We start from the raw sequence: 11,153 nt of genomic DNA on the forward strand, positions 1-11,153 counted from the left end.
GTGAAGGAGCACTGATGTCACCTCAATCCATGGCTGAAGTGCCTTTGAGCAATTGCCTTAAAACAAATTATATAAAATAAATAATTTAAAATAAAAAAAATAAACACAAACCTTCAGAGCTGCAGATATAAAACATTAACATAGGCATAAATATGACTTTAAAGTCCACCAAGATCAAAAACAGGCTCGTTTCCCTCTAGTGGAGGACAATGCTATTACATTACAGGTCATTCGCTCATTCATTATCTGTAAGCGCTTATCCAATTTAGGGTCGCGGTGGGTCCAGAGCCTACCTGGAATCATTGGGCGCAAGTGGGGAATACACCCTGGAGGGGGCGCCAGTCCTTCACAGGGCAACATTCACTTTTGAGTCGCCAATCCACCTACCAACGTGTGTTTTTGGCCTCTGGGAGGAAACCGAAGTGGACAAGGGGAGAACACACCAAACTCCTCTGACAGTCACCAGGAGCAGGACTTGAACCTGGACTAGGTCCCTGCAGCTGTACAACTGTGACACTAGCTGCTATGCCACCGTGCTGCCCACATTACAGATCATGAAAGATGTAATTATTTTTAATTTATAAAATTAGTAGAGTGATGACCTCTCTGTTTTAGCTCTCCTTTCAGCTCTCTTTTACTAGGATCATGTGATCAGGCCCTGAAAATCAGAGGAAAACATGTTTTCCAGTTAGCATGATGGTTAGTTATGTTCTTTCTATCACACCTCATCCCTGTACTTAAGAAAGTGTAAGAGAAGCTGGTTTTACTGTGTTGTGATCCACATTCTGAAATAAAATTCTTTTTATTGATCAGTTTCAACATGAAAATTAATGGTCAATAGCCCAGTTGTGTTGTCTTGAAAACACTCACACTACATGCTGCTATTATGCAGAGTACGTCCAATTAAGTCAACATACAGGGCAGCCAATCAGAAGAGATGTTTTCAGAACAATATTTTTCATCCCAAGGGACAATCACATGCTGCCACATGATGGTCAACCACCACCATCTTTTGCCAGTTCATAGTCCAATGGCACTGGACAGCCCAACGTGCCAGAGGAGAGCCCTGACTTTTGGCTAGTGAGACCTTGAATTTCCCCAGGGATCAATAAAGTATCTATCTATCTATCTATCTGACTGTCAGGTGTGGGAACAAGGCATTCATTGCTGAGGTATTACCTGGAATCAAACTGGTGATCTCTCAACAATAGGGTCAGAAATAGCCAGAGAGCTTCTGTTGATTTACATATACCAGCAGTACTCTCACTGTCTAGAACAGCCTGTGTTATTGTGGGAAAAGAAAGGTTGGAAATAGGTCATGTCAAAATTAATCCTGGTATATTTAATTTAATCACAATTGCAGAAAGTTTTGTATTTTGAGAATTTACAAATTATTTTATACATGATTCTTTAGTTTTCATTTGTAATGTGCTTACATCATAATTTATTCATTTACACTTTTAACTTTGCTACATGTGATTACATATTCTTAACAATGGATCACATGATTGCATTCTTCACATCCTGTCTTATCACATTTTATTCTCACATGTGAAATGCATGTGATTTTTGTAAGTGCTGAAAAATAAAATAATTATGTCTCAGATTAGCATAGCAGCTATTTATCTGTTTGCACTGAGCACTTTGACGTTTTACATGAACCTGAGTCTTTTGAATACCTCATTTTCAAGTCCTTCTGGAGCTGTATTGGGTCTTTTAGTTCAGGAGAATCATGAAACTGCAGTGTAGCACCTACATGATTTTGGAAAATGAAATATATGTTGTCAGTATATTTTAAAAGAATGTACAGATGTTTTCAGAAGACAATATTCATTCATTCATTTCCTGTAATAGTTTTATGATTGCAGTGTTTCAGGATCCTGTGATCACTGGGTGCAAGGCAGAAACACACCCTGGACAGATTGCCAACCTGTTGAGAATGTCCCATAATCCAGTAAGACAGGTGTGCAAGAGTGCTACACTGGAAGACAGGTAACAGGTTGGAGCGCAGCTCTGCTTTTACATATACAGATGTCCACCATTTTATCCACACCCACTGTCAGACTGGTCTGACCGCTATGTCTGTGAACAGGGCTACTTCTACTTTCTTTTTGAGTGCATTCAATTGTATTATTTTGTTGTGTTTCAGATTAAATCAGATATTCTAAAGTTATTAAAATCTCTGGTATCTGTACATGCAATCTTCAACCTGTCATTGAATCTGAGGAGGGCATAAACACCTTCAGTTCCATCCTGCAGATTTATAACAAATTAAATCCACAGTTTCACAATATCCCAAACAGCCTCTTGCATTTTAAGACACATTTATGTGTACTTTGAAATGAATATCTCTTGATATGTGCTTATATACTCTATATTTTGCAGGTAGATTTCTTCACTCGTTGTGGCAGTGTGTGCAAGGAAGGAAGCACTGTACTTTCTGTCCTTTCAATCTGACCACAATATACTCTTCTAAGATCTAGGAAGAAGCCTAGCTCTTAAAAGCCTTTAGATATATTAGCCCTGTTCATTGTGCAATGGCTTACCACCTCAATGCTAGCTGACTGACAAATCACTTTCTCAGAAACAAAGGCGTTTTTCAAGTGGTGGTACATCTGTCAGCTGCAGCAGTAAATCAAATATTTAAGCATAGAGTTGAAGGCCTAGACTTCAATATTTTCAGGATAAACCAGCAGACTGAATTATAAGGTCTTTGACCTCTTTCACTTAGGCCTTAACTTTATTTCCCAATTAATTATATACATACATTACTGTAAATAAATATATTTTAAAGTTTACAAGTGGATAAAGTAATAAATGTAATGAAATCAGTATAAACGTTTTTCTTTGATGTAAATATTACATGTTATTATTTGTTTTCCAATGTTTCTTTTATTGTTCTGTTGTTCTACTTTTACAAGACAATTATAAAAATGTGTAGGCATATATATAACCTTTTCCTCTTTCATTAAATTATGTTCTGATTACGAGTGCCCTTTTGGTCTGTTACTCAGTTATTCAGGCCTAAGGCCTCAAACACTTATTAGACATACCGTGGAATGTTTATATCTATTGTAGCCTATGGAATCATGATCAGAATTTTGATTTCTTTTTCATAAAAATGATGCACCCGCATATATTCTGCTATGGAGTAGACCTTAGCACACAGCAGAACCTTATTGAGCAATTAGGCAGAAATAGCAAAAAGTGCACTGTAATCCCAGTGTGCCTCTGAAATACCACTGAAAGGTCTGCTGCTCAGAACACACCCTCAGACGGATCAAAAGACGCTGAATGATAATTCTTTTATTCAATTAGTTATAGTCTAAATTTGGTCAGTTTATTATGTCAAAGCTTAACCAAGCATGTTTTCATACAAGACAATTAATTTAAATAAAACTGAAATGTGATTTTCAGTCCTAGCACAGTTATATAGGCTAGGCCAATGGAAAAATCAGCTATGAAATATATTGTATATATAAGTGCTTTTTCCATTTTATTTAAATTATTCAGTGAATATGGTTGGATTTATATCTATGTTCGAAACAAATGAACAACGCCAACCAACCACTCTAAGGCTTTATGTATGCTATATCATATTAATCTCAGAAGCACCCCCAAGAATTCCTAGGTTTTGTAATAGCTACACTTTCAAAAGACCACAGTACAGGCTAGTCATGTGAAGTCCAAATAGTGTGTACCCTCATAATGGGATTCAAGACAAGACAAACCATACTCATTCTCTCAGTAGCTTGGTCATGAATTATAAGGTAGAAAATAAAATAATGTGTTAAAGTCTAGCTACATTATTTATTTAAATAATCGTGCTGGAGACTGGAATTATGATATATTAGACTGACCACTGGGGAATATATTTTATATTAGTCTATTTGCCATGTTGTAATTATTAAGTCTTAATCAAACATTAGGCTATGTATTAGTTATTTATAATATACAATGTTTACAATAAGGTTTCAGAATTAGGACAAATGTATCTCATAAGCCATACTTTATATTTTAGTAAGTGCTTAAATATCTCTTTGTGCTACACGAAATGTTTATACGAGTATTTTCTTATTTATGTATGTATCTGAATCATCGACGGCAGTTTGGTCGTTTGGACTTTACGCTGCGGTTTGAATGGATTGATGAGCCGAGCCTTGAAGCAGGAAGAGATTCGCTGAACTCACATCTGACAACTCCGGAGGAGCTTTACAAAAACTGCGCTCTTGGTGACAATATTACATTTTTAGCAGCAGTCCACTGCGAAGGAAATGACGAGCTGCTCTGTACAAAAGCGCCAAATTCTGAGGAGCTATAAGAGAGCGGCTAATACTAGCTCCGTCCTGTCCTCCGCCGACCTAACGGATTTCGGTTTTAGGTTCACTTCCTCAGCTCAGCGGTGTCGGACATTTTATTCTCTTTTTATCTTGCTTTCATTTTGTCGTTAAATATAAACCAATATTCTTAAATGACCAAAAATAAACCTAGCATTTTAAGTCAGCTAAAGTAAAAACAAGCTAAACTTATTTAAAACGGGAACGTTAGCCTCAGCTGCACTCTGCCCAGTTCTGCACGTTCACTACTAATACTCCGTTACATTACGCCCTGCTGAATGTTAATTTAACTCATTAAAATCATTTATTTCGATTCTGTTATTAAGGGCAGGCAGAATTAAAACATGTATTAAGGCTAATAAATTATCTTTCATATTATAAAACCAACCGCTTTAACGTGTATCCTGTAAATCACCCGCCAGAACGTGACTTGATAACCTCATTTAAAATAAAAAACATGGACTTCCTTTTTATGGCAACTAAGCTAATGTAAATCATCAGTAACACAGCCAGGAGTCGAAATACATGCGTAGAAAATCATCACACCAACACCAGCATCTCATGGCAGGGATTTATTGTTTCTTATCTTCAATTAGTAATGTTCAGTTTCAGACTACAAGGCATACCAATGTTTTGACTTGGTCTTCCAAACTTTCCAGTTAAATAATATATGATAAAACAGTCCTCTCTCCACCTGCGCTTCGTCTTCGTAGTCCAAGTGAATGATGTTTGCCTTGTTTGGAAACCGTTCAAACGGCTATCTTTGGTTATTTTTGCAAATATGTCTTGTGGCAACAAAAACACATTCGTTCACAGTTAAATCTGTCAAATAATAAAATGCATTATGTACAAGCAAAAGTGCAATTTGATCAACAAACAAACAGAAGGGCACAATATCAGATCTCCCGGTTCTGATCTTTATAGGCCTAGTGCAATTGTTTTTGAAATAGGGGAACACTTCTCTTTCTTTTCCCAAATACATTTGATTAACACCTCAATGCCTGTCCACCGTTTTCATATCCTTCATCGACTACTGTATAAGGACATCACACTCTCACGCTGATGGAGATTGTATTATTAATGAGACATGGAAATGCACAAAATGGTAGCTGCACAGAGAGTGCAGCCTGCTGATGATACATTCACACTTCCAAATAAAACCAGGCATGGAAAAAACAACTGGGTTTCACAAAACAGGCCTGTGGAGCGAAAATCATGCTCACGAGCTCACTGGGGACACTTCTGATAATGAAGATCCTCTCAAACTATGAGGGGAAACTATAATAATGGGAAACTATGATACAATTAAACTAAAATAGTGTGTACTGTATTATGCAAACGCTGGGGGTCACATGGTAAAATGCTTTGTTGACTTTGTAAGTGACAGTATTTTAATTAGCTTAATCTTTTGCGATGAACATTATATTTTTTGCCTTTTAGTGGACACTTAATATTTAGTTGGGGTACTTAAAATAATGGAAATAATATTTAGCCTCTTAAAAATGTAGGCATTTGTAACAGTATATTTTTCTCCCAGTATATGCTGTTGGGCACCAAAACTGAAGCATTAAAATGTAGGCATTCATTTAGGAAATGTGTTCAGTTATCTGCAAAAAACAAAACAAAACCCAAACAAAACAAAAACCCAAACATGTCATTTCACCACGGCTTTTTTTGCATAAAACTGTAGGTGTGGACGCAGAGTGACGTTAAAATGGCAAGTTAGGTCCCTGTGAGTGATTTAAAACGAAGAAAACGCCTCCTTTGCGATCCTAGGATCACAGCCGAAATTTCACAATTCAAGAAAAGAGGTAGTTGGCTGAATATTTTCTGCTAATACTTCAAAACGCCCTCTCAGCATGTTCGCTAGCCTACCTCTGTCACACACACAACGAAAGCTTGACAGTTTTCGTTTTTTCCCGCGCTAAGCTGGACTCTGCGGCTGTGGGGGACAGTGGGTTTGCAGCCACTGCGCGGTGTCCTCTCGACGGTGCGCAAGCGCCAGGTCCAGCGGCGTCAAGTTGTCTCGGTTGCGCGAGTAGGGCTGAACAGAGACATCCACTAGGTATCGCACTGCGCCCAGGTGACCCTCGCGCGCCGCCAGGTGCAGTGGCAGATTACCGTCGCCGTCTTTCAAGTTGACGTCTGCGCCGTACTTCACCAGCATGTATAGCATGTCTGTGAAGCCCTCGCGCGCCGCGTCGTGTGCCACAGTGAGACCCTTGACGGGGTCACGCACGTTCGGGTCCGCTTGGGCCTTTAACAAGACCTCAGCAACGTCAGGGCGGCTCAACTTCACCACCTGGAAGGGGGGTGGGGGGAGAAAATATTACACTGCAGAGAAGACACAGCTGGACATTTCAAATTTATTTACAGTTTATCGCCTCAATTTTGCACATCGGGAATCAACACATCACACTTTTTAGAACCCATTGTTCGCCAGTATGTTAAATCTAGACCATAAACAGAAACGTATTTATGTTTGTTCACTAGTGACAATGCATTAACAATTTCACAAATCAACCAGACATGTCATTTGACGCATTTTCATCGTGGACTGTAACTTTGGTAGGGTAGTTTAACTACCCAACTATGGTCCAGTTATGTTAGAACCTATATTTATGTATATTTTATTACTAAATATTTATTATTAAATAATGAGGGTGTGGCAGATGGGTATGAAATTACTTCGTTATGTACAGGTACATTCTCAGAAAAAAATGTAAAGATACATTATACTCACTAAAGGTACAACCAGTGTAAATGTACCATTAAAGGTGGTTTTGACAGTGGTTTTAAAGTCCAGTTGTGGTTCCTAAAACTACATTACATTCTCTTCTCCAGAAGGAAAGGTTAATATTTGTAATCCTTTATTATAGAACTGTACAAAATAATACAAATTCCTGGAAAAGTCCTGGAAAGACATGGGAATGAAATTGGGTGTATGACAGACACAAATTTCACTAAATTATTAAATAATATGGTACACTTATGTTCCCTAACTAAGTTACTAACTATGTACCCTTGAGGGTAGCAGTGATGGTTTTTCTGAACATAGGGTTTTCGGTCACAAATTGTTTAAGAGTGCTTTCAAAGAACACTATATTTATTTTACCGTATATTTGCACCTATTCAAAACTTAATGATTTAATATAGAAAATAAAAAAGGCAAACTATGACAGTCTGAATAGAGTCAGAACAACCTACAAATATATAATTACTTAGAATACTGTATAAATATGTTGCCTAATGTTCCAAAGGTGTATGTTGCTAGGCCTACAGCCTAAAATCACACTCAGGCATTTAAAAAAAAACATAAATTTTTAGTAGGCAAAGCAAATTGTGAGTCCAAATCCTCACTCATACAATATTAAAATTAAAATCAAGGTAGCAGTAATTTGATTAGCATTTACTGCTACAGCTACAAAATAAATTTGGTTATGTTTAGTGTCAATAAAATGTGAACTACACTATTTAGTCTCATCAGTCATAAAAAGCAAGAATGCCTATCAGAACATAATAGTCACTTTTATACTCTGAACAAAAAATAAGTGTATCCTTAGGATATCACCCCATCAAAAACTTTGTAGTGAACAAGGCTTAGCCTATTGTGAAATGCGCTGCAGTAAATTAGGTAAATCTAACTGTCATAACAAAAATGGTGGTCATTTAGCACTTTAGATTGTCCTTCCATTAATACTTCCATTATTTTGGCCATGGTCAAACTTTATGCTCTTAGTTAGTCTATGAAAAATTCCCCATTATGCTTAGTTAGCTTCTTCAACCATTAAAGGTTGAGCCCTTGATGTAACATTGTTAATGATTGACCTTCATTATTTCAATCAAACCTTTGCTGGATCACAAGTATGGCTCTATTATTCTAAGCTGCTTCAGAAACAGTCTGGACACTGCACAGTGTGTAAAATAAATTGTTGGAGAAAAATGTTGTGCACACCATGTGTTCACTTAATAAGTTGTACACAAAATAAAAACTTAATTATGTGCAGCCCCAGTACTTAGGAAAATGCAAAAAATCCCACATATAGTTGTGTTCCTTCTCTGTAAATAGGAAAATATATATAAATAAATTACACTACTTAAAACTACTATTATCTCAGTTCGATTCATAGCCTCTCCTATGTGGACAGCATTGGATATCACCAGTTGGACTAAGCTTAAAGCTTGACATTTTAATACATTTAATAATTTATAATTTTACTAAATAACCATTTATTTTAGAAATGACATTTTTCCAGTAAATAGCTTTTTTTTTGCAAGTTTACTTTTAGCCTGCATTAAAATGCCAATTAGGCTGGAGTAGTTTTTTTTTTTTTTTTGCTTCTTGACTATGACCCGATTTCTGACGTCCCTGACTGGACATGCTGCTAGAGACCTACAGCATAACTTCACATTCAGGCCTATTTATATCTAGGCAAAAGAAATTCAGAATGCTCATTAATACATTTTTTAAATTAAAATCAGAATCTCAGTTCTGAGATTAGCCTTTTTTGATTATGTTTTGGGGAAAAGGGTGATTCTTTTTATTTGAATGAATGTGAAGTGAATGTCTTATTTTGCCTAATCAGTCAGAAAGCCTATGTCATTAAATGCAAGAAGGCCTTTCAGAATATTTTCTGTTTTGGCCAAAATAGATATATAAAAACACAGAGATGCTAACCTAGTCTAAATCAACTGCAATTTTGTTGACTCAACATTTAGGATCCCATACAGTAATTCTGAAGCTGAAACAAGATACTTGTTAAATACAGTATATAACTATGAGTAATCTTTTGAGAGTGGGAGTCAATACATTTTTTCAGTTTTATTGTAGGCCAAAAGCAAACGAGTAAAAGCAGATATTTATTGGAAAGCAAAACACTGACATAACAACTGACATTAAATATCTACAGGTCCTGGAAACTGTTTAAAAAAATTTAAAGCACTTTATTTATTTTTGGGGTTTGCTTAAAGAATTAAGCCCTGCGCCATAAGCTAGTATATAAACTAATACATGCAGGTCTCATTTCTGCACAGGCCGGAACTTCGAGAATACTACAGCATAGACTACATGTGTTAGGGTCACTTGAAAAAAAGAAATTATGTCAATAACAGGGATGCATAATATGATAAATTAAGTTAAATATAATAAGTCTATCACTACAAACTATGTAGTGAAATATAAGAAGACATGGGGCATATAATACATCCAATGTAATTAAAACTGGATAAACAATATTTTCTATTAAGCAGAAGTAATCCAAATGGGTCTAATTATATTTGAATTCATTAGAATGTGTTAGGCAAGTGATTTACGTGGTCTATTTGTTAGTCTACTTTTACTAAACCCACATCTTTAATTGCAGTGTGTTATATTCGTGACATTTGAGAGATATGCCAATTTAGTTCAAACTGATTTCTGTTTAGGACTGAGAGCTACTAATTATCGTTTAACAAGCTGCAAAAAGAACTGAAACATTTTAAGCGATTTTTTTGTAGAACCTCTGATGGTAGATTTGGGGTCTCCAACCTGCAGTGGTGTTCTGTCGAACATGTTCCTCTTATTAACGTCAGCGTTGCTCTGAAGTATAAGTTGTGTTTCACCCAGGTCTCCTCTCGCAGTTGCACTGCACAACCTGTTCACATCTGGGGCTTCGGCCATGATCTCCTCCGCGAAATGGATACGGCGAGTGCAGGAAAATAACGGATTTGCAATTCAATCCCTGGGATGCTGCGTTAGATGCTAAATCTAAAGTGTGACACGAAGCAACACGAAACTGTAGTAAATAGTCTCTTCTTCCAGTCCCCGTCCCTCCCTCCCCCCTTAAAAAAAGTTGGTGTAATGCCAAGGTCCGCCCCCCGTTTTAATATCGACCCACTGTAACAATCGTAGTCCGCACGGAAAACAGGGATATCACGCCATCTCTAAACGAGCAGCAGGCTCCAGTCCCCACCTGCGAAAACGTGCCGTGCAACAAGACACGATCCATGAAGTTATGGTCCGGATTTCTTTCACAGTCTGTGTGCAGTCACTCAGCTGAACCGTGTTTTGAATCCACGCAATTCGCGGAAAAGAAATCAGCAAAAATAAAAACACGTAAGCCCTCCAGAAGCACGAGGTTTGAGACGAAAGCCAGGCGGAGTAATCTGGCAGCCGCTCAGACAGCGCTGAAAAGAGTCTGGGGCTTGTGTAAAAACTCGCAAATCCAGCCCAGAACACCGACACGCAGGTGCAGGGTCTTAGAAAAACGACCAGAAGCCTCAAAGCGTGCAAAACATCAGGACATCAGGAAAAACAAAATAAAGAGCTCCGCGAGCCGCCGCAGCCCATTCACTGACTTTCAGAAGGATGTGCTCTGTGTAGCTTCCCGCCCATTTCAAACGGAGAGGTTTGAATGTCGAGCTCTGCCTCGCGCGCTGGCTTCACTCTGCGAATCTGTGTCTTTCTTTATTCTTCTCCCCACAACTGGAAGGTAGCCTAGACACGAGTCGAGCAGATACAGTGCAACAAAACAATCTGAACCGAATAAATGTGCCCCGACCCAGGGTGACTACCTGAGAATACTGAGTCATTTTGCGATGTACTGCCACAGAAGCTCTGAACGGTTTCTTCATCTGAGCAAACTGCTGGCAGCTGACGTTGTTAGAGAGAGAGAGAGAGAGAGAGAGAGGAGACGGAGTGAGAGAGAAAACAGTCCGCTGCCGTTGTTTGACATCACTCATTTTTGAAATAAAAGCCCGAGACTTCCGCCCACTTTGCTAACAGACGAAGAGAGAGGCGGGACTCAACGGTAAGCCACAGTCGAGCCACACATACGC

The 11,153-nt window shown here is 37.9% G+C and overlaps 1 protein-coding gene across 1 annotated transcript; it reads right to left on the reverse strand.

The window, feature by feature from the left end:
• Positions 1 to 4,910: 4,910 nt before the first annotated feature.
• On the reverse strand, positions 4,911 to 10,096 carry cdkn2c (cyclin-dependent kinase inhibitor 2C (p18, inhibits CDK4)). Its single transcript, XM_066644695.1, has 2 exons — positions 9,865 to 10,096; positions 4,911 to 6,639 (listed from the first exon to the last, which is right to left on the reverse strand). The coding sequence occupies exons 1-2, from the start codon at positions 9,994 to 9,996 to the stop codon at positions 6,262 to 6,264; spliced, it is 510 nt and encodes a 169-aa protein (XP_066500792.1). The 5' UTR covers positions 9,997 to 10,096; the 3' UTR covers positions 4,911 to 6,261.
• Between the last annotated feature and the right edge of the window lie 1,057 nt (positions 10,097 to 11,153).

This window comes from Hoplias malabaricus, chromosome 14, assembly GCF_029633855.1.
Source record: "Hoplias malabaricus isolate fHopMal1 chromosome 14, fHopMal1.hap1, whole genome shotgun sequence".
NCBI lineage: Eukaryota > Metazoa > Chordata > Actinopteri > Characiformes > Erythrinidae > Hoplias > Hoplias malabaricus.